Below are 25,176 nucleotides of genomic sequence, written 5' to 3' on the forward strand. Positions count from 1 at the left end.
GGATCTAAACCTAGGTAGCCATGTCTTGCTGCTCATAATTATACCAGTGGGGAGTGTATCATGTTTTCTCCTTCTTTTCTTCATTTATTCCAGGGAACATTATCATTCTGTCCTCTTTTGACACTCTTCCAGGAAGGGTTTGTACTGGCTGACTTATGAGATGCCCACTGCTGTGCCAGTTCAGGCCTGGACTACCAGTACTTTTAAATACAGCTTTGTGGGTTGGTTAACTTTGGCCCCAAAACTCTTTCATGAAAAATATATATCTACTAAGAACAGCACATTTGGCTTGGTGCTTTTTGGATCATACATCCATGATTCTGCTTTGTGTGAAAATACAGGCAAAGTTGCAGCTCCTGATTCACTGAAGCCAGATTGCATGACTTCTGCTGAAATACTGCATCTTTAATCTAGACATCTTTTCTCTGAATTGCTTGCACAAATATCATGGCCTGAACTGGCATACATACAGTAGTGGTGGCTGCATTTAGACAGTTGCCTTTATTTTATTATCATTTTTTTTATATCTCATGATAAGCAATCTGATGCATCTAATTCATCTTTGTTGTATTAAACAGTAATTTATAATATGTAAAAAAAGTTGTACATGACTGGGTCATAATTCTCCTCCGTAAGTTTTGTGGAAACTAGCGAAAACTATTCCACCTGCAAATTTACCGCTTACTAAGTGAGATATGAATGCTGCAGTATAAAAGTTATATTTGGAACAAGCAAAGTCTTGGATGAATCCCTGATAGCAAGAATCTATTAGTTCAGGTTACATGCAGGGAAAAATTCCCATGTCAATCCTGAACCAAAATACTGACTTAATCATATTAAAACCCAGCAAGTTTGTGTCAGTCAAGTAATTTATATAATAACAGTCCTTGACACACTGAGCCAGTGAATTAGGCATAAACTGGAGTGAATGTTTAAGTACTGCTGCCTTGCTGACAGCCTTTTCAAAGCCCTTGGTTATTTATGTTAGTGCATTAGGGCTATAATCATTTGGGATAGCTAGATTGGCCACTTTATGAATGGGCATTATCGTTGTGGATTTTGATAGTTTTGGTACAGACAAGAAGATAGATTAAAAAAAACAAGTTGCCAGCAGCATATTTTGATATATGGCTTTTTAAGTACTCTTAAATGCTGTATCTTATTTTCTATTATTAGGTGATTTTACATTTTACCCCCAGTGTTTCATTACTGTTTCCCTATAAAGTATCAAGGCTTATTAAATTCTAGTCCAGACAAACATTTTCGCTATTCTATGGGCCTTATGTTTTAATGTTTTGTTGCCGTTATACAATCTCTTTCCCATTTTAACCACCTTCGTTTTTTGATTAAGGGGTTCTGCTCAGCACCAGTATGACATTTCTTGTTCTAACCACACTGTTGGCAGCACACTTATTATTTCAGTTCAGTCTATGCTGCTAATAGTTGTTTTACAAAGATAACATAATGAGGATATCTTGCAGATGAGTGGCAATTATTCAAGTTATACTTTGAAAAAGTTCTCCAATTTTGTTACTTCTGTTAATCTAAATTGTGTGCTACTTCAATCTATTATGTGCATATTCTGCATAGAATATTTAATATCTCCTTTCTACTGTTGTTAGGTAGTTTGTTTAATAGTGTTTTATAAAATGTATCCTGTATTTCTAGCTGGAAAGGAATAATTTAAGTTTAAACAATTGCCAAAGAAGAATGCCTTCCCAAGAGTTAATTATCTAAAGCAATTCCAGATTTCCTGATTTGTAAATTTTTGTTATGAGTGTCTCTTCCAAAGGGTCTTTTTGGCCATAAATAAAATTTAAATGTAATGTTTTTAAAAAGTGTACTACTCTAAAAATGTATTTATATGTTTAATAGATCAAGTATTGTTCCAGGATTAATGTAAGCCTTTAATTGTGAGTCATTTACTCATTTCAGACTTGTCAAATAATCCATTTGGCAGAACATTGCGTTTCTATAACAATTAACTGTCATAACTTTACCAGTCAATAATAAAACATTTTGTTTTAATACAGATATTTATAATTATTACAGACCTTTAGATTTTCAAAAAAACATGTTTTATGTTTCCTTTAATAATGTATTGAGTCATGATTTCACTTTTTTGTTTTATTACTTTTATTACTATCAGTAATAACTGTACTGGTGTACATGTAAGTAGTTTCATGACAAGAGTTTAAATTGCTTTTATTCTTTTATTTGTTTAAATATGTGTATGTGTGGTTTCAGGATGAAAAAAATATACAGGTCTATATATAGAAACATTTGGGGGTTTTTTGTACTTTTAAAGGACTGTTTTACATATTTTTAATTCTATACAGTACATACTAACATGTGATGTATTTGGGGTGTATAGAAGATACTAAAATTGAAAATATTTTATTTTAATAATAAACTGACATAATTTTTACACATCTAACAAAAAGTGAAAATTAGACTCATAGTTAGTGATATAACTATTATTTACTCTCATAAGACATGTTAAACAGATGGGTGAATGACTAGGTTTTAGTGACTTTATTTAGATCTGTATTCTTCCTGTTACCTGTTTTGCTTTCTTTACCTTTATTCAAATATTTATTTGATATATCCCAAAATTGCAAAGTGTATACAACCTGAAAAAAACTCTTAAGTTAACTTAATTTCAAAACACTACAAATAAACATACTTGCTACAGTCTTCTTGCTTTTAAAGCTTAGTATATGCCTCTTGCAGTACTAGATTCTAAAGTTAATAATTTCTAATATAAAATAATTTCTGACAAACCTATACTCTTGATCTGTCTCCGGGTTTACCATTCTATGAATGGTCTAAGAAAGTGCTTCGTATTATGAATTTTAAATTTTATTTGCCATCAATCTGTTTTTAACAGAATGTATTGTTCTCTGTTCTTCAAGTTGTATAAAATCCAATCATAGATCTTTCAGTCATTTTTAATATTAATAATTAAACTAAGCTTTCTATGTTAACAATATTTTTTTAATTTTTTGTAAAGAACAAAACACAATAAAAAAAACACAAATTGCAAATACAATACAATTTTCTGGACAAAATCCATCAAACTCCAACTCTTGATCCCCATCTGACTTAGAGAGCCCCAAAGATCTTGTTCAAAACTAAGTGTAGCTGCATTTTTCCAAAATTGTCAGAATTCAGCAGCTCTAACTTAAAAATGGAATTCGACAAAAGCCTGACGCGCCAAAATGATTCCACAGACAAAATATCTTCATTTTTAAAAGTTTTAGTTAAAATTCAAAGTAAAACAGTTCACACAAAAAAGAAAATTAAAATAGCAAAAAAAAGGGAAAAAATTCTTGTTAAGAAAAGTTCTATTCAAAGCTTAAATCATGTTGCATTTCAAATTGTTACTAATCACTTAACGTTTCTGAACCATTTCTAAACGACGAAGGTCAGAAAACTGTATGCCTATCCCATTTCTGAGTTGAAGATGGGTCTTTCAAGTCCCTGTTTACTGGGACCTGTTCTAAACACAACTGACTCAATATCACACTGTTTCTCAGTTATAGCAAGAAAGTTCTATCTCTTACTAACTTATATGGGGGAAGACAATACCATCGTCTATGACTATGGAAGAAATTTATATTCTATTCAAATTAAGCAAACATTAATATGAGTTTAACTCAGAACTTTAACTTTCTAAGATTGGCTCTTACATTTCCGGCCCCTAGTTTGCTACGCAGGAGTGGGGACAATTACCATACTTTACTTCATTATGAGCCAATTGCTTTTACATTAACTATTGTTTTCAAATCACTAGCAATATCACTGCAAACATTTACATTTTTTCCTATTTCAAACATTGGCTGTTTCTTGAAGCAGACATAGTTTATTTGCGGGTCTGTCCAATGTGTTGTTTTTGGTCTGCACACAAACTCTTCTGACTGCACGTTTGGCATCTGGCATTGTCTTGATGACTCGACCCATTACCCAGGAATTGCGAGGTGTAGCTTTATCTACAATTAAAACAACGTCCCCTGGTTTAAAATTTCTTCTTAGTACAAGCCATTTTTGACGTTCTTGAAGTATTGTTAAATATTCTTTAGTCCATCTTTTCCAAAACAAATCAGCCATGTATAGAATTTGCTTCCAGCATCTTCTTGAGTATGGTTCATTTTCTGAAACGAGTTCAGGAGGCATTTCAGTTTGTGTCTTCATTAACAGCAAGTGATTAGGTGTGAGTGGTTCCAAATCATTTGGGTCATTTGATGTCTTTGTAAGGGGTCTGTTATTGAGTATTGATTCCACTTCACATATCATTGTATGAAGACTTTGATCATCGAGTGTTTGTTGGTTTAGTGTTGAATTTAAGCTCTTTGTTATGCTTCTGATTTGTCTTTCCCACACTCCTCCTTGATGAGAGGCCGTTGGTGGATTGAAAATTCATTTGATTTCTTCCTGCATCATAGCGTTGCTGATTTTTTCGTGTTCCAAGTTTTTAGTAGCTTCTCGTAGCTCTCTTTCTGCTCCAACAAAATTTGCTCCATTGTCTGAGTGCATGATTTTAACTTGTCCTCTTCTGCTCACAAATCAGTGTATGGCTTGGATATAAGAATCCGTGTCTAAGCTATGTGTAATCTCTATGTGCACAGCTCTGGTTGTTAAACAAGTGAAGATTACTCCGTACCTCTTGACCAGACTTCGCCCTATTTTGACTAGAAAGGGACCAAAATAATCGACTCCAACATTAGTGAACGATGGTTGGTTGGGTGCTAGGCGGTCTTCTGGCAAATCTGCCATTTTTTGCTCGCCTGCTTTCACATTGTATCTTCTGCATGTTGTGCACTTTGAAATTATTTTTCTGATAGCTGAGTTTGCTTGAGGTATCCAGTATTTCTGGCGTAACTGTGCAAGCACATAGTTGCGCCCACAATGTCCGATTTGTTTATGAATGTGCTGCAATATGAGAGAAGCAACATGTGAATGCTTGTGAAGAATTGCAGGGTGTTTAGCTTCTCCAGGCATTGCAGCTTTGCAGAGTCTTCCTCCAACTCCTAGTATTCCATCTTGTATGATCAGATCAAGTTTATAGATTTGACTCTTCTTTTTTTTACACAAGCCTTTTTCTTTAAAGCCTTTAATTCTTCTGGAAATTCTTGCTGTTGACTGAGGCAGATAAGCTCTGTTTCGGCTTTAGCTAAGTCTTCTAGAGAAACTGGGCTTGGTTTTAAAGTCAGTTTATACCTTTTCATGTGCTTTGTGATGAGTGATTTTTGTTTTTCTAGATTACTTTTAGATTGACTGACTTCTAGTTGAAATATTTTTCTTTCATTTCTTAAGTGCAGCAGTATGTCTTTAAACTTGAGGAACCAAGCCACTGCTTTCTTCAAGCGATGCTAATCTGAAAAGTAGGTGATTAGTTTGTTGATGGGCTCGGTTGCCTCCTCTATTCTTGTCATGTTAACTGCACAAGTTTTAACTTCTGGATCATCTTCAAAAAGTGAATCATTCAGGTCTTTTTGGCCACTCACGTTCTGGCTTCAATAAGAAACTTGGACCTTGTGACCATGTGGTGCTTTTGAGAAAGTTTTCTATGCTTAGCCCTCTGGATGCTTGATCAGCAGGGTTAAGGGCAGATGTCAAATACCTCCACTGTGAAGGTTGTGAATGATCTCTGATCATAGAGATTCTGTTGGCAACAAAGGTCTTGAATCGAGTGCTTTCATTTGAAATGTATTTTAGCACTGTGGTGCTGTCAGTCCAAACTGTATATTCTTGTAGGGGCATTTGGAGCTCACCTTTAAGCATTTTGTCCATTTTAACTGCCACAACGGCTGCTGTCAGCTCCAATCTTGGAATCGTGACCTTCTTCAATGGTGCAACTCTTGACTTGCCCATCAGGAATGAACAATGCTTTTTGCCCTCATCATTGGTTAAGACAAGGTAAGTGACAGTGCCATATCCATCTTCACTGGCATCTGCAAAATGGTGCATTTGTGCTGTCTTTATGGTTCCAAACCGGGTAGGTCTGAAGCACCTGTTCACTTTATAGTCTGTAAGTAACTGCAAATCATCCATCCATTTTTTCCTTTTCTGAATGTGTTTGACTTCTACTTCTTCATCCCACCCAAATTTGTCTTTGCTTAAGTCTCTTAGAATAAGCTTTGCCCAGGGCAATAAGGTGGGTGCTAGAAAACCAAGTGGATCATAAACTGAGCTAACAGACAGAATACTACACCTTGTAGCGGGCTTGTTTTGTAACTTAATCTTAAATTTGAAACTGTCCGTTTCTGTGCACCACTGGACGCCCAGGGCATGCTCTGTGGGAAGGAGACTGTGGCTCAAATCTAAGTCTTTTTGTTCATGAGCTCTGTCTTCTTCAGCTATAGACAATAAAACTGCTCTGTTGTTACTCACCCACTTAGTGAAATGAAATCCCCCTTTGAGGCATAGAGCTTAGAGGTCCTTTGTCAGCTTTATTGCTTGTTCTTCTGTTGCCACCGACCTCAGACAATTATCCACATAGAAGTTATTGAGAACGGTGTTAACTGCTTCCTCAGGAAATGTATCTCTGTTATCTTCGGCTGTTCTAAGAAGCACAACTGGGTGAAAAAGTAGCACCAAAAACATGTACTGTCATTTTGAATTCTTCTAGGTCTTTACTTAACATTACCTTCAGGCCACCATAAAAAACATAAAAGATCAGTGTCTTTATCTGGTACCTTAACTTGGTAGAACATTGACTTAATACCTGCCATTAATGCTACTGGCTCCATTCTGAATCTTGTAAGGACGCCAGTGAGGGTGTTGGTTAGGTCAGGGCCTTTTAATAATTGTTCATTAAGTGAAAAACCCTGGTAGGTGGCAGTGTAATCAAAGACCACTTGAATCTTATTTTTTTTTGGATGAACATGATGTGGAATGTACCACACTCTGTCTTCATTGCAGTTCAGGCTTTCTTTGGGTACCTTGACAGCGTAACCGTTGGCAATAATGTCTTTCATGAAATCTTTATAGTCTTCGTGGAAACTTGAATTTTTGCTCCTTTTACTCTTGAGCCCAATAGCACGCTGTTCTGGAATACGGCGATTGTTTGGCATTTTAAGTGTTTCATCCTTCAAAGACAAATTTAAACAATAGTGGCCACTTACCAGTCTTGCAGATTCTGAGGCCATGCGCATGAACTTGGTGTCCTCCTGTGACATCTCCTCCTTTTCTTCACAGCTGCGTTCTGGGAAATCTGTGTTATACTGATGTATCAACATATCTTCAGTCTCTGTTATCGACACATGATTGATTGAATGTTTGGGCAGCTTACCACTTTGTTTTACAAGGTCATCTATCTCTTTGTATGGTCCACCAACCACCCATCCAAGTGCAGTCTTCATAGCATGAGGTCCACCTCCTTGGCTAGGTATGATTCGCGACTGCTCAAAGATTTCTGCATAGTTGATTCCTATTAAAAGATCAACTTCAGACTCAATATGAGATAGACGTACCTCTTTAAGATATGCCCACTTATCGATATCTTCTTGTAGTGGAATACTTTCTCTGTTCACTGGAATGGAGACCTGTGTAAAGACCTTTGGCAAATCAATATATTCATCATGATTGAGACCACAGGCTTGTAAATCTGATAAGACAGAACATTGGGTTAGCATCTTTGAATCATCATCATAGTTAATCGTAGTTTGAAGAATACTTGTGTTCTTCTCCCTTGAAGCTTTGTCTCTGGAGCCTTCAGTGCAAATTGTTACTGTACTGCCAAGGTCTATAAAGGCATATCTTTCTACATACCTTTCACTCTTCTTAGATTTTACCTTAACAGGAACTACTTGCAGTGCGCATGCTTCTCCGGCCCCAGTAAAGGCACAAGTTCCAGTCTCGGTTTCCTTTTCAGTAGATTTTGCCACACTGGCTATAGCTTTAGGTGTTTCTCCACTGTCTTTTTTGATATGCAGGATGTCTGGGTCCTGAAAAGAACATGTCTGACATTTCATTCTTCCTTTACAGTTCTTACCAAGGTGCCCCTGTTTGAGACAGCAAAAGCATAAACCTTTAGATTTTAAAAAGTCAATTATTTCTTTATGTGGCAGTTCTTTGATTTTACTACACTCAGCAAGGGTATGCTGGCCATTGCAGAATACACAAGGCTTTTTAAATGCACAGGTATCGTTAACAGCCTTTTTGACAAAGATTTCTTGAGTCCCCTTTTCAGCAGCATCAGATATACTTGTAGTGAAGATACTGTACTTCCTGATCTCCATACTTAAGAGGAGACCTAACCTTGTCTGTCTTTTCCTTTTTCTCTGTGCTGCCATAAATAGGATGCATAAATATCTTAGCCTGTTTATGTAAAAAGGTAGTTAAATCACGAATGTCTTATCTCTCTGTCTTCTCCTTCTTCAATTTCATAAGCTGTGTTTCCCCACATATTTTGCAACATACTTGGGAGCTTTGAGAGTATAGTATGGATATTTTCATTGGTATTAAATGCTGCTCGATTTCTTGCTTTAGTCATGGAGTCCATACAGTTATCAAGAAAGGTTGCATAGTCTCTCAAGGCCTCTCTATCATTTTGTTTTTGTCAGAGCTAAAATTGAAAAGCCTTGAAAATAAATTGCCAGATAAAGTAGTTTTTGCAGCTAACAAATGGTATTTCCTTTGTAATCCGATTTCAGTCGATGAAAGAGCATGTGGCTTAGTCCTAAATAAGATGGCAACTAGAGCCATGTGACTGTGCCCTGTGATGGCACATACACATAACAAAGCTACCAGCAGTGAGATTGGTCATAGTAAGTAAAATCCACATTGTTGTAATGATGATGTCATCACATGACTTCCAAGAGCAAAAATATGACAGTGGACATCATGGTATGGCACAGCAAGCCCATCCTGTTTCTCTGCCTCTGGGAAGACCATGTAGGCCTTCCCCTTCAGCCTCCTGCCTGGAATTGCATCTGTGATTAACCTGTTATTTGCAGATTAACCTTTTATTTGGTTTTCAACTTCAGAACATCCAGACACATAGATACAGTGATGTGAAAAAGCAAGTAAATTCCATGCAAACTGATGTGTTTTCAACATATTTGAACAGGAAAACTTTAGATCTTCATGCAAACAGTACCTACAGATAAAGGTTGTGTACTTTTACAACAAATTACATGTAAAACTGACATGGTATATTCATTCTCATAATGTAAATTAATAAAAATGCACATTTTTCATGTGGAAAAAGTAAGTATACCCCTACATTTATCACCACTTCAAATTCATACAACTAGAATCAGGTGTTTCAGATTAGGTGACAATAATTAGAACCACCTTAGGGAGTAAGCAGGTGGACCCTGTCTTAAACCAAAGTTATCCGGTGTAATGTGTGTGGTGTCATCATGCCAAGATCAAAAGAGCTCTATAAGGCCCTCAGAATAAAGTTGTGGATGCCTATGAGTCTGGCAAGTGATTTAAAAATATTGCCAAATTATTTCAAATCAGTCATTACACTGTAAGGGAAATCTGTCAAAATAACACTATGGATACACTGCTAAAATTAACTATGCATGTTCTTATGCAGAAATATGCTTTGAACACTGAATGTGTTAAGAACAATATTGAATTAATTTTGAATGTAAAAGATAATAATAACTTCAGCCATAGATAGTAAAATGTATTTGATTTTAAACATTGTTGCCTTTCTGTAATGCACTATTATGTCTTGTGCTGATGCAACATTCATTTAAAAAAACTGTACAATAGAATCTCATTCCAAAAATACTATAAAGGAGCAGATTTCTACTTCTACATTGCACAGAATTAACTGCTGCCTGTCTTTTCAAGCAAAATATTAATCTTACTTCATTTGGATTTCAGTTTATTTTTGGAATTAATTGAATTTTTGATTGATTGAATGGCTACTTTTTCATTCGGCAGCATAGATGTTTTTCAAATGCATTAATAAATGTATGGTTCACATGCTGAGATATAAAGCACAACATTTTATTTTCTTTAATTTCCAATTACGTTTTTCTGTTGTTTCTAAACTCCTATTACATAATATGTAAGGAACATCTGTCATTCCTAAATCTAACATTTATTTTTATTTTCAATAAACTTTATTAAATATCTGTATGTCTAGTTTAGACATCTTTTTGTACAAAACAACATTTTGCTTCCAGAACCATTGTCACACTTGTGAATACCCCAGGAATTTACTTGAAAAATGATAGGTTTGAGTGTAAGTTTGAGCAACTGAGCAATTTTCTAGTTTCAGATCTAGTATGATTTCATTGAAAATTGCTAGATAAAACATGTAGTCGTATCTTTGCATTCACATACTGTACATTTGTTTGCAGGACTTCAAGTTTGGTGTGGGGTTGCACATATCCCACACAAAGTTAGCAATGCCCACAAATTCTGATTTTTAATGTGCGAATTTCCCACACATATTTGTTTGGTAAGCACTCTTTTTTACTTGTTGCGAGAATAGTCAATATCATTTTTTAAATCATTATTTTATAATTATGGCAAATTTGTTATCTAGAAATTGGTTTGTTAATTTATTTTTTATTGTTTACATTTTGTTAAGATCGTATGCATGGGATATCACCTTACTTTTGCCATTAATAATAAAAAAAAAAAATGACCAGAACATTCACCCGTGGAATACGGCAATCGGTTGCTCAGCGAAGCTGCACAAGTGTGCAGCAAGAGTCAAGGACACGGGGCATGTAGTGCATTTGTTTAAACCTCCCTTTAAATTCGGGCCATCTGACAGGATTAGTTTTACACCAGTAGGTGGTGTAAAGTAATAATTACCAGTGGACTTCTGTAATTTTTTTAAGCTCTAATCAGGTGGGATACATTTTTGCCCCAGAAGGTAGTGTAAAGTCAGTGCTTGAAATGGAGTAGTGGCACATCGGTACTGTGTATCAGTATTTCTCCGTTTCCTTTACTTAATGTATGCATATCATCAATTCAGTCCTCATTAACAAATCCTATTTATAAGACCAATATGTCTGTTCACATCTCAAAGGAGGACAGCGCCGTTACCACATCATTTTTCTATATAAATTGTGAATATGCTTCAGACCTTCAAGGCAGGGTATCCAAGTCCTTAAAAAAAATGTATAGCCCAAGGACAGCTCAGAAATAGTATAATGGCACAACAAACTAACCCAATACCCTACGTTGATAAAGCATACTGGGAAGCATGGTATGGAGTCGAGAGCAGTGCTTTAGGTACATAATATCGAAGGCTGGTGGAGGGGGTACCCATTGGAGATTTAACAACAATAAAGTACCTATAAAGGTGCGTAGAGCAGTGTGATTGTTCCGTGACAGATAAAAAAAAAATGCTAATAAGGCAGAGGAGATAGTTTGAAAAATAACCCAAAATAAGGTGTTATTTTTACAAGTAGCCCAAAAAACTTTTTCTTACAGCATATGCTAAAGAAAAATAGCCCAATTGGGTGAGAAACTGTGGACCTGGCAATATTGCTCCCCCACAACCACCATCCCCAAAGCAATGAAAGTTTTTCTACTTCAGTCACTGGGTAAAGTAATTATTACTTGAAAACCTCTGTAATTTTAGTCCCTTTTGAAACGCTTAAATGACAGATTTACTGGCATGTCGATTCACACAGGACTAATTTAACCTGAGGTTATGTTTTATGGCCTTTGAGTAGAAGGTAAAAGTCTCCATAATATTTACTGAAATATGAACACACAGTCAATGAAAAGTTACTGGCATGAGTGATTCAGACGGGACTAAAATTACAGAGGTCCACCGGTAATAATTACTTTAACCCATCTCCTGGGGTAGAAATAATCCCATTGAATAGGGCTAAAACTCAACTTAACCTTATTAACTTGAAGGCTAAGAACAGGCTGAGGTATATTTTTGCCTGCCAGTATACAGAAAGTCAGGAAACTGAATTTGATTGTTTAGTGAATTAGTATCCATACTTAATTTTTTTATTTGACAAAACAACACCTGCCAATTCATGGCTGTGTTGAGGAATTTAAAGAAACATACAATCTTCAGTTCATTAAAATGTTTATAGTGGTCTCTCTGCCCAGAATCTGAAAAGTAAAAATCGGTCATACACACAAGCAGATTACACGCAATATTCAAGGATAATTTGAGCATTATGAAAACCCACCATCACCTTTCTAATTCTGACAAGAAGGATAATCCAGCAGAAAAATGAAGACTTTGTAGGATGCCTTTCTCTATGATGCCACAATTCCGTTTTGTATTCTCTTGTGGTCTTCCAGAAACTTTTTTTGGTTTTGGCAACAGTTCATGGTAATCAGAAAGAAAATATATTAACTGGAAAATCAGTAATACGTTTTGTCATTTTCTACCCCAATTTAAAAAAGCAAAGAGGCACAAGGAGAAATTGTGAACTCCACACAGCCAATCAGCTGCTGGATTGAACCTAGTGTAGTGGATCAGTAAAGTGGCAGTGTTAACCATTTTGCGCTAATGTGCCACCTAAGCAAAGAGTGTCTTCATTATATTTTAATTAAATATCTCAAATTTAAACAGAATCCACTTACAGCCTTATGTTGACTGCTCAGCTCTCTTAAAGCTACGGAAAAATTACACTCTAACAGGATAAACAGTAGGGTATGGATTAAAATATAAAAAAATACTTAATTTTCTCATATAATTTTACATTCTCTAAATTTTTTTAATTACTCAATTGACGGAATATTTCTTCTTCAAATCTGTGTTTTTTGGGCCAGAACATGAATGGAAAGCTCTACATGCAAAGTTAAGTAATTATTTAAAGTTAAAACAGCAGATATAACAAGTTATTTGAATGACTGGCTGATAACTTTATCTGCTCAACTTTATCTACTATTTTACAAACTACTGTGAACTTCAAAAAGAATAAATCATGACATTAAAAAATGCTTGAAATATTAAAATCAAAGTGCTTTTTAAATTGTGATTTTTAAACTCTCCCCCCAATTCCCTCTCAATTTAAAAAAATAATTTCAATCTCTGATTTAAATCTACAAATGTCAACTAATAACAAGAGAATCATTGTGTTGTCGGATTTTTTTCTTTGGTGAACTGTTTAAAATGTGGCTGATAATAATTATACAGTTTTGGAATATGGGAGCTTGTCTTCTTTCAACTAAAGGAAATTGGTGCCAATGGATCAGATTTCTGTCACCTTAAACTAGTATGGCCATTCTCCGCTGACCTCTCTCATCAACAAGGCCTTTCTGTCCTCAGAACTGCCTTAGAACTTTTTTATTTTTCACACCATTCTCTAGAGACTGTTGTGAGTGAAAATCCTAAGAAATCAGCAGTTATGGAAATACGCAGACCAGCTCGTCTGGCACCAACAGTCATGCCACGGTCACAATCACTGATAAAAAATTTTTGTCCCATTATGATTTTTGAACATTAAGTGAAGTGCCTGACCTTTACTTGTATGATTTTATTTATTAGGCTGCCGCTGCCACTTGATTGGCTCATTAGATATTCGCAAGGATTTACAGATGTTCCTAATAATTTGCTCAGGGTGTATATATCTGTGTGGTTTCTGTGAACAGCTTGGTCTTCCTTTTGAAATACAGTAATCCCTTGCTATATCGCGCTTCGACTTTCACAGCTTCACTCTATTGCGGATTTTATATGTAAGCATATTTAAATATATATCGTGGATTTTTCGCTGGTTCGTGGGTTTCAGTGGACAATGGGTCTTTTAATTTCTGGTACATGCTTCCTCAGTTGGTTTGCCCAGTTGATTTCATACAAGGGACGCTATTGGCAGATGGCTGAGAAGCTACCCAATCAGAGCACGTATTACGTATTAAATAAAACTCCTCAAATATATTGTGAGCACGGGGGCTGATCGCACCCCTAGAGGATACGGCCGCTCCTCAAAAAACGCTGAAAGACTTCCTTCACATCGCTCCCTTCCTTGCTGGGCTTACTTGTGGTTGCTTTGTTGCGCGATATGCTTCTCGCACAGTGCTTCACATACTTAAAAGCTCAAACAGCACCTTTTGATTTTTGATTGTTTGCTTCTCTCTCTCTCTCTCTCTCTCTCTCGCTCTGACATTCTCTGCTCCTGACGGAGGTGGTGTGAGCAGGGGGCTGTTCGCACCCCTAGAGGATATGGATGCTCGTCTAAAAAATGCTGAAAGACTACCTTCACATTGCTCCCTTACTTGCTGGGCTTCCTTGCAGCTGCTAACATGCTTCCCGCATAGTGCTTCGCATACTTAAAAGCTCGAACAGCACCTATCGGTTTTTGATTGTTTGCTTTTCTGTCTCTCTCTCTCTCTCTGACATTCATACTTAAAAGCCCAAACAGCACCAATTGATTTTTGATTGTTTGCTTTTCTCTCTCTCTCTCTCTCTGACATTCTCTGCATGACAATATAAAAATAACCATATAAACATATGGTTTCTACTTCGCGGATTTTCACCTTTCGTGGGGGGTTCTGGAACGCAACCCCCGCGATCGAGGTGGGATCACTGTAAGTTTGTTTTGTTTTTTTGTTGTTTTTTTTTATATACACACTAGTCATTTAGCCCGTTACAATAACGGGCGCTAGAACAGTAGTGCATAAACATTTGTAGGAACAGTCTATATTAAATGGCAAGGGACTTTGACCTCATTCTTTTTGTTGGTCGTATTTTTCTTTCTTTCAGCCTTTCTTTTGTTGATGTTTACTTGCTGAGCTGACGGTTCTTCGTGGGCTGCCGCCGTGTATTGTGTGTCTTTAATTTTCTGTGACAGTAATACTGTCTTGTATGGCTCTATTCAATAAGGGCGCGCACAAAAAGGCGAGCTTCAAAAGGGCGACCTCAATTGAGCGCGGCAAATAAGGGCTTGCCTTTTTGTGCGCGCCCTTATTGAAGGATAGCGTCTTGTACGTCCGCTGGCTTGTACGTCCGTAATATACCTTTAATTTTTTCTGGCGGTAATACAGGCGTGCGCGTCGGTAATATGCCTTTAATCTCCTCTGACAGTAGTACTGGCTTGTATGTGGCTGTAATATGCGTCACTGTATTGTGTACCTTTAATTTCCTCTCGCAGTAATACTGGTTTGTATTTCCGTAAAACGCCTCTAACTTTCTCTGACAGTAATATTGCGCGTCGCACCGTGCCCCGCACATGCGCACTTCATCAGAAGACACCCACACATGGACACCTGGACGCACATAGGGATTTTATATATATAGATTCTTACTAGAGGTGACATAGTAAAGTTGTAAAAATGTTGGAAATTTTACCTTAGCTTGAGATTTACTTTTATACTATGTGCCTGAAAAGCAGAATTAAATTTAATTTCTTTGACAGTCACCTAGCAATGCATGAACATGACCACCAAGACTTCTGTGAGGTGGATTCAGTTTTTCTGTTGTAGCAAAGGGATCTCTAATTTTGAATTTTCCTCAGCTGTTGGGACCATTCTAGTATACTATCTTCTGTGCAGTTTTTGCCAGCCGTTTGTCTTCATTTCTGTCTTTTTTTATGCACCTGTATCCAATTATCTCTGTGTCACAATTTTTAAGTATGTTTGACCAGTTTTTTCTTTGGAGTAAGTCATTGCTTGGCTTCAACTTCCAATTTCCTTATTGTTCAGAAAATTTGTCAGTAACTAAGACGGTGATTCAAACATTTTTATTACAAAATCTAATGTTATTTATTGTGTCCTAGATGATCAATCAATAAATTTCAATACAAGACCTAGGCACAGTTTAGTGTTTTTTCTTGGGTTCGGTGTGGTCTTTTGACTTGAGCTAACCAATGCTTAGATTCGATCTGTTGGGAATATATCAAAACAGTTTTCCCAGCTAATGCTTAGTTAATGTAATTCATGCTGCAATCCTACAACAGTTTTCCTACAATTTGATGATGCCACTTTATTATCTTACTCTTCACTACATCTTTATACAGATTGTCCACTGATTCCTGTTGCAGTCTAAAGGTGATTAAGAGTCCGGTCTTCCTAATCTCTGATTCATTCAAAAAAATTATGAGGAACATACCCACCTAGAAAAATGCTAATATTAAGTTTAACTCATTTAAATTAGACTCCTCTACAGCATATAGACATATGAATAATAGGAAAATAATTATAAAATTACACAGAGGATTATACATTATTACTGAAAAATCCTTAAATTGTGTAGCTTCTTATATGGGCAGTGCAGTAATACAATGACTAACACTAATGCCTCACAGCTTCAGGGACCTAGATTCTAGTCCTGATTTAGACACTGTCTGTGTTGAGCTTACTCATTTACATTGTGTGGAGTTTAACAGGGTTGTACTTTTTTCTTCTATATTTTAATGGCCCGAAGGTTCAACAGCTGCCCCTTTAAAAATGTGCTCTTTTAATGGTGACATCAAAGTTTAAGAAATGTCCATCTGCCCAACATTAAACATTACCTTAAGGACATGGATGCCAAAAGCCCATCCCAACAGTATAATACACAAGGCAGAAATCAAACATTGCTATGATACCAGTCCATTGGACTCATACCTTCACTTACATAAGATCTCTTTAAATTAACACACAGACCTTGGGGATGTGAGAGGTAACACAGAGTATCCAGAGTAAGCCTACACAGACAGAGAGAATATGCTGGCTCCACAGAAACAGTGTCCAGAGGTTCAAACACAGGGTTGTAGAACGTTAAGAGAGTACTGGTTACTGCTGCACCACTGTGTCATCCTGGTAAAATATCAGCAACTCTTAACTGTAAGCGATAAACTAGAATGTTTACTTAAAGTTTGTAATTTGTCAGAAAAAAAGGCAAGATCTCACAACCACTGGAACCATTTGTGAGGATAAAATACAGTGTTTTTGTCCCTACATTAGTAATAATGCCAGGTGACCAAAGGGATACAAGTTATGTTTGTTTGTTCAGTTTCTTTTTTATATTATCCCATTTGTTTAGTCTGCTCACTTGTGATCGATTTATATTCAACTATCCATCCAGTTTCTGAATCCATTTTTCCTGTACAAAACTGAAAGGATCAATAGTCTGCCACAGGCACAAGGCTAACTCATGATGCCTGTTCTTCAAAGAATACACACAATGGACATATTCACTCACCAGCATTCTTCTGGTACTATATAGTTGGTAAGGTCTTGAAGAAAAGAACAACATAAATTAGATATTTGTGGGGGTTGTTTAAATATTTAAGTTGTAAGTGTCATTCTTAAGTGTTACTTTTGGTTTTTGAATATGCTTTTATAAAAGTGTAGGAATTCAATGCTACATTCTTCAGCCTGCTGCATTGCATGAAGAATTCTTTATAAACTGTCCTTGATTGGCATGGTAAAACCTGTTTATAGTTGATAATTTCTGTGTTTTCCCCTTGTTGCTACAACATCACAAACTTGATTTGTAGCTGTATCAGCCCCCTTTGATTTGACAGAGCAGGAATGCTGTCAAGTGGCCATCAAAGACGAAGAGAGTATTTAGTGACAACAGCTGGAGTAGTAAAAAATAATCTCATTGGGGAGCCTAAGGGCAACATCATTCACCATCCGGTTTGTTAAATCCTGTGTTAGCTAGTTAAATAAGAGAATAAAGGAGCCTAGTTTGAAAAGAGTAACAGATGACGACAGCTGAAAAGTGTCCAAGAAAGAGGTGTGCACTGCTGTTTTAGCAGAGCAATAGATTGAAATATATATTAAGTTTTTCCTTTAATAACCATAGTATTCTGAAATGGAAACAGTGCTTTTATCATTATGTCTAAATAGTTATCTCATTTGAAGTAGATATAAACTGGTTGTAGTTGTCAAAAAATAAGACTGTAAAGGCGATCAATAGTAGAAAAAACAAATAATTTATAAATTAAATGTTGCCCAGTACTATTTACTCTGTCACCAAGTACCGTTTAGTAAAAGGGTAAACTGACCTTCTGAATGAAATATCATCCAGCCACATATTTTGGCAATAATTGGTAAAAGGCAGGATTCATCTCAAGATGGGACATCATTCTAGTTCCAATTGTTGTGAATCAAAACCAAATGCAGCAAAGCTAACCACTGTACCAACATACCAAATTTCAAAATAATGCACTAATAGGAATGCTTTACTATATAAAGAAACAAATACGTTGTTTTTTCATTATCTTAAATGAGTTAATGTTCTACAGCATTTGCTGGCAGGTGCTTGCTTTCTGTAATAGAGACCCAAAAGAAATATGTGGAGACTTGTATGTTTTATTTTTTTTTGGAACAGAGTACATATTTTTCTACTTTTTTGGGAACAGATTTGTATATCAGGCAAAGCCTTAAATCTGTTCTCCAATACTTTTCCCTTCTGGTTTGTTTGTATTTTATGTAGTTATTTAAATTATTGTAAAATAATACAATTAATAATAAGTTAAAAAATATTATCTAATGTCATTCATTTGCCAACTTAAAAACCTTTCAAGTTTTCTTTGGATTATGAAAAACCTGGACATGGTCGCTGGAAGATTTTGTATCTCTCTCAGTTCTTCCTGTCAGAAGAAGAGGAGGAAGGCTGATTCAGCACATAGATGAGCTATGAGGAAAGATTGGAGTTGAACCGTTTCAGGGACATGGGGATAAATTTGGAAGCTTGCTAAAGGCAGATTTCACCCAATGTTACATTGCAAAGAACCATAGACATATGGGATAAATTTCCAATTAGTGTCGTGGAAAGTAAGACTTTAGGCACCTTTAGATCTTAATGTTATTGCTGTACCTTAGGTAAGCAGGATGGAGAATCCTATTGGGCTGAATAGCCTGTCCTTGTCATAATTTTTTAATGTTATAATCTGGCTTGTAAATTTTGGACAGTGTTTCTCCTTTGCTCTGTTTAGAGAGGATACTAGGAAGGACATCTTTTTCCCATTCTTATTCTTTTAGAACAGTGCTTTTCTTGTTACTGCTCAGGTAAATGTTCAGACTAGACTTGGCAAGGACCAGTTTCAGATTTTTGATAGTAAAAAGATACTTTTTGAATTTGCACAGAATCACTGGTAAAGGTACAAAAACATAAAATGGTTTACACATAATGGGTAATCTTATTGCTTGTTTTAGTAATCTATTAAGTAAATATATAATTTCTTCTCTTAATTTTTTAAAAACGGTGATGGATACACTATAATTTAACCTTTTTTTTACCGTTCATATTTTCTGTGTGTTCTGTCTTTTGAAGAAAGCATGCCTACTTTCTGCAATGTGTTTCTCCTGGTTTTCCATAATAAATTTCTCTTTTGCTAGATAAGAGAAAATACAATAGAATTCTTTCCTTGTCCAGTGTATAAAGAAACAAGTGAGAAAGCAATTTTTGGTTAAAACTGTATTTTTACAGTATGTAGTTTTTTCTCTGTGCTAAGATACCAGTTTGAGGTATATTTTAGCTGCATATAATAAATACCAGTCCTTAGTGTAGGTGTCTCTGCAGTCCTGTACTAAAATAAGTTTTACATTAAAGGGTTGTTTTTTGTTTTGGTCAGAATAATGCTTATTCTGTGTAAGTTGTTACATGCTGTTTTCTTTTGAACTTGTCTCCTTTCACACTCCATTTACAAACTTCAGTAACACATAAAAAGTAGTATATAGGCGTTGTGTGTACTGCAAGCAGATATGTTTGATTTTTCTGTAAGTATGCCTATTGTGGCCATCCATACACATTTACAACTCTCATTGGTGTTTGTTTAAATAGAATATATATACATGTTGTATATGGAACAAATATTGCAATGCTGAAGTTTAATTGAATGCCATCTAGAAAGATGATTGTAATTTTAAAGTTGTTTCTACTGTTTGATTCCATTTGTATGTTATAATCAAATTTACATACTGTGAAATAAAATTAACTGTTGGGATTGTTTTTTAAACCATTCCAGTTTCTATCTATCTGTCTATTTTATTAAAGATTATCATTTGTTCTCATAAGAAACTGCATCAGTGGACTGGGACCAGGCATTTTCTTATTTTGCACTCAGTACTGCTAGGGTAGGCTCCAACTCCCTACAAATACAAAATTAGATTAAGCCAGTTCAGCAGTCAGATTTATGTTGAAATTCAAATTTTAGCTTCTCAGCCAATGCTGAAAGTTGCACTTTTAGCTTTCCTACTACATGAATGCAGGTAAACCTTATAAGGGAAAGGTATTTAAGGTGAGAATTCTTTTTATTTACATTTCTTGGATTTTCTTAATAGGTTTTAAGAGTACTAGATAGTTACCAAGTAAAATAGTTATGTTATAACTAGCACTTGGTAATGCTGTAACTGTTAAATCATTAGGCATCACTCACCTTTGATCACTGTTGTAGATAATGGATTTAAGATGGAAAGTCCAATGTGTTTTGATGATCTATAGACATACCTTTTTCATGTTAAGTACAATTAGGTGCATTTTTTCCTTCTTTTTCAGACAATGAATAGTATGTGACTCTTTAAAGATTTGTAGCATGTTTTATGATATCCTGCAATTTTAACTTGTTCTTCCTTTTGTAGCTAAAGCTTCCAACCCTGCAGTTTCAGAATATTTGGAGGAAAGAAAAAAGTACACTGAAATACGAAAACGAAAGCAAAAAGGATCCAGTCGAGAGGAGCAGGTGAGAGTTTATGTATTGTATTCTGTGTTATTTTCCTTTTTTGGCAAATATGAATTACATGTATATTTAGGAATGTATGTGTAAGCAAATATTGTGAAGTGGTTGGTTGATATATTGTTTCTGTACCAAAAAGGAAGATTTTGGGAGACTAAGTAGATTGAGATATTGCTTTGAATGTATTCTTATAACAATGCAGGCCAGACAAAGGCAGGTATAATCAATATCTCTCATAATGTGTAGCAAGCAATAGGGGGTACAACTTATTTCTTGCATTGATTTTGAGGAACATATTTAGGTAACAAAAGAGTTTTGCATAAGATCAGTCAAGTATGAAAGCCTTATGGCAGTGAGAATGTATTCTAATATGTGCTGTTTGGTGATGTGGTTATCCTCTACATAATTGTACAAGGCTATTCAAGCAGGTAGCTTTTGTTTTAGTTACTTGCCTCCTTTTTTAATATGTTTTATAAGAAATAGTTACCACTCCTCTTACATTTTACAAGCAACTACAGTGATCCCTCCTCGATCGCGGGGGTTGCGTTCCAGACCAACCCGTACGAAAGGTGAAAATCTACAAAGTAAAACCCATATGTTTATATGGATATTTTTAATTATTTTAAGCCCTTATAAACTCTCCCACCACACTCTATATTATAAACATTTCCCACACAGTTATACAGCATAAACCCTTTGTATTCTCTTAGATATTAGGTAAGATTCGTTGAAATTATGTATGTAAACACACTGTTTATATACAGTAAAACCTAAATATTATTTTAAAGATATCGAGCATCTCCGATATCACATATGTTACAGCCATTACGATAGACAGGCCACCAGCAATAAATACGTACAATGCAAGAAAAATTGTATACAGTAAAATGTGTGTACAGTGACACTAAACGTACGTACATGTACTGAGTACTATATGTAGTAAATTAATTATGGTTGCTCACCAACAATGACATGACGACTTGTCCGATAACAATGTGTTTAATTTTACTGCACAACAAAGGAGAGCGTTACAGCTCTTCTAAAGGAGCCTCTTCAGGCGACTGTGTAGCACCGCCATTGTTCTCCTTCCGGCAGTCTTCAATCCAAATCCCTAAAGCAGATTCCATCCGGACTACCGCCTTATTACGTCTACTTACAACTCGTTTTGCGCCCTGGTTAAAAGACACTGCGGCCGTAGATCTTATATTTTTTCCTTCTTTTTAAATAAAAAGAATTGTGGACTCATCTTGGCGTCCTACAGCAGTGTAGCTGTTGCCTTCCTTCAACATGTCCAAAACTTTTACTTTTTTGGCAATCGTTAGCATCTTCCGTTGGCGCTTGGGCACGTTCCCTGAAGCAGTAGCAGGAACAGATTGTTTTGGAGCCATAACGAAGAGCTTGACTATGCACAAAGATAAACACAAAAGAGCACAAAAGTTAACTCTTTACACAGCAAAACACGTTGATGCTAAATGAGCGAGACGAGACTTCCTGGTTAATGCAGCGGAATCAAATTTAGCGCTCCGTCGCTGAGCCAATGAGCACACAGGAACTTAACTGCATGCTCTGATTGGGTAGCTTCTCAGCCATCCGCCAATAGCGTCCCTTGTATGAAATCAACTGGGCAAACCAACTGAGGAAGCATGTACCAGAAGTAAAAAGACCCATTGTCCGCAGAAACCCGCGAAGCAGCAAAAAATCTGCATTATATATTTAGATATGCTTACATATAAAATCTGTGATAGAGTGAAGCCGCGAAAGTCGAAACACGATATAGCAAGGGATTACTGAACTTCATTTTTCTGGGGGCAGGAATGGCATCTAATCTTAAAAAGAAAATCTGCTGTGATATTCTTGAATTAGAGAAGATGAATAGGATACACCCCAAATTATTCTGTGCTCATCTGACAATACCAAACATAAACTTGTGTAACCTAGGTTTACCATTGTTATAAGTGCTGTTCTGGATTCAGAAGAGGTGAAAAAGAAGAAGTAGTAAGTAAGAGAGATGTGTAGGTGAGGTTTTTGGAATATGAGCGGAATGATGGGAAAAATCATATTAAGTGGGCAAATGTGCTGAATGTGCAATGGAAATAAAATGTAAAGGAACAGGTGAAATATTCATGTTCAGTAAGTGAGATAATCTACAAGCTTTTGCTACAGGATGACAATGCCAAGGTTTGTGTAACCATGACTCAGAATGGGTAGATACAGAGAAGAAGCATGAAGATAGTTAGAAAGTGAGCTGTTGCTTTAAAGATGATTATGAAATAGTTTCAGGGAATGTTCTAGAGGTCGGTAAAGTAGAAATAGAAAACTTAGATTTATTGATGCTGGTCCTTTGACTCAGTTATGATGTGAGTTCTAATTTGATTCAGTTTTGGCTCAAGGAATGTTGAGAATGAGAAATTCTGCTGTTCCATGATCCAGTAGCTCAAGTAAAGAATCCTGTTTCTAAAAGAAGGAAAGAGATTTGTGGTCAGATTTTCACTGTTTGATAATGCAACAGATTTAGGACAGTCACAGCTTCTTTTCATAACTTGCACTTGCTCTCTCTACCATCCTAACCACATTATATTCTTCCTTATAAATCAGATGTACAATATTAAATTAAGTATGTGTGTAAATGTAAAGCAATTTTAAAAGATAACTATTACTTACCCAAAATACCTAAACTAATAAGCAAACTAGTAGCTAATTTCAAATTTTAAAATCTATTACATCTTTTGCAGACACTTGCACTTTTAGACCGTTTTAAGAATAAACTTTCAAGTGCTATCACTGAAGCTCCAGAAGAGAAGGTTGAAGAACTGGCAAACGATGATGATGACAAGGGGTGGTAAGTGTTTGTATGAATTTTGCTTTGATTGATCAATGAAAATAATGAAAACAAAGCAAAACATGTTATGTATATCCTTATGTAATGATCAGGATGTCTCTTTCTGCAAGAAACATTTTAGGATATGTCTGCTTTGTGGTTGCCCATTAATGTTCATCTCACTTCAACCTATATTTTGAAACCTACATATTCTTCCATATGTACTCATGCCATATAATTTATAGTGTTTATGTATTTTTAATACATTTATTGTAAGTACATTTAACATTTCTGTATGCATACTGATTTATTTCTTGTAATGATGATTTACTTTCATTCATAATTAGGTTTTAACCTAAACAGCTCAGGCTTCCTGGGTATAAATTGTAGGAAGACCATTCTAACATAAAAATATTTAACACTAGAATCGCTGAGGTCTATGAAAATATTCATAATGTGTTCAGGGATTCTAGTGTTAATTTAACTCCTGTCTAATTTCAGTGGTGATGTTTGTCTTGGTCATCAGTTTGAAATTTGCAAGTGGAACTCTACACAATGCTACACTATGCCATTTTGACAAGTGATAGAATTCTTCAATTCCAAAAAAAAAATAAGTGAATAAACACAGTACAATGAATAATGTGTATTTTCAGAAATGTATGCATTTGTCTAACAGAAACATGCATATTGCATAATTAGTGAACTTTTTTTTTTTACGTTAAATTTTTACTTTTGGTTTATCTGATATATTTTTACATATAGTGAACAATTCAATACCCCTTTCAGAAATAAAAATAAATGTAACCAAGCCTTGGCCTTATTCTTTACCTGTATTTATTATCTCTTTTTTATTGTAAATGCTGGTTTTGTTTTATACAGACGGTAAGATCATTTGAAATACTATTATCAATTTGAACTTGAATATTAGGTGAATGTCGCAAAAGATAAGAGCAGGCACACCATTCTTGAATATTACATTTTATTATTAAATAAACAGGCTTGCAAGGATATATTTTGAAAGAGGAATTTAGCACTAAAGGCAGTTTCACAAAATCAGCAATAACTGGAGGAAACTCTAGCTTTCTGCCAAATGATTACGGGAATTTTGTCCAGCTCCATCCAGTTTTGCAGCTGAAGTCAACAACAAAGAGGGAAAGACTATCAAAGCTATGTCTTTTATTTTTGGACATCAATGAAGCGTTCACCATCGTTAGTAATGAGCAAGGGTTGCCTGTAAACTGTTCTGTTGTGTGTAAAAAAAAAAAAAAAAAAAAAAAATCTGCATCCAGCAATTCATAATGGTAAAATATTAGATACTGGATGGGTCTTTTGTCATACAGTAAGTGCACAATTTATTATAAAAATGCTGGGGTTTTTTCTGCAGTTACCAGAACTACTGTAACTGGCAACATTGCCTTAGAGTAAAAATTAAGATTTACATTTTTGTGCCTTAATAATAATAATAATACATTTTATTTATATAGCGCCTTTCCCATGCTCAAGGCACTTACAGAATATAATAAAGAACGGCAGAATATACAGTATATAGCATTGTATAAACCAGATAAATAAATAAAGAAGATTAAGACAGTAAATTCTGAAAAAAACAGACAACATAATTGATGGTCTCCCACACACATACAGGTTACATTGGCATCTTGACAGAGATGTAAACTGAGAGAAAGGTAATAAAGTCAAATAGAGCTAAAAGCCTTCCTGAACAGATGAGTTTTGAGTTGTTTTTTAAAGGAATTCATGGAGTCAGCTGACCTGATTAATTTTGGTAGGTCATTCCAGAGT

At 35.5% G+C, this 25,176-nt stretch overlaps 1 protein-coding gene across 2 annotated transcripts in view; it reads left to right on the top strand.

The window, feature by feature from the left end:
- Positions 1-25,176, top strand: part of cwc27 (CWC27 spliceosome associated cyclophilin) — a 300,868-nt gene that overhangs the window by 231,808 nt on the left and 43,884 nt on the right. For both annotated transcript variants that reach the window (XM_051929698.1, XM_028805469.2), the window contains exons 12-13: positions 20,464-20,564; positions 23,291-23,397. In XM_051929698.1, coding sequence (XP_051785658.1) covers positions 20,464-20,564; positions 23,291-23,397 — 208 coding nt within the window. The remainder of the gene's footprint in view (positions 1-20,463; positions 20,565-23,290; positions 23,398-25,176) is intronic.

This window comes from Erpetoichthys calabaricus, chromosome 7, assembly GCF_900747795.2.
Source record: "Erpetoichthys calabaricus chromosome 7, fErpCal1.3, whole genome shotgun sequence".
Lineage (NCBI taxonomy): Eukaryota > Metazoa > Chordata > Cladistia > Polypteriformes > Polypteridae > Erpetoichthys > Erpetoichthys calabaricus.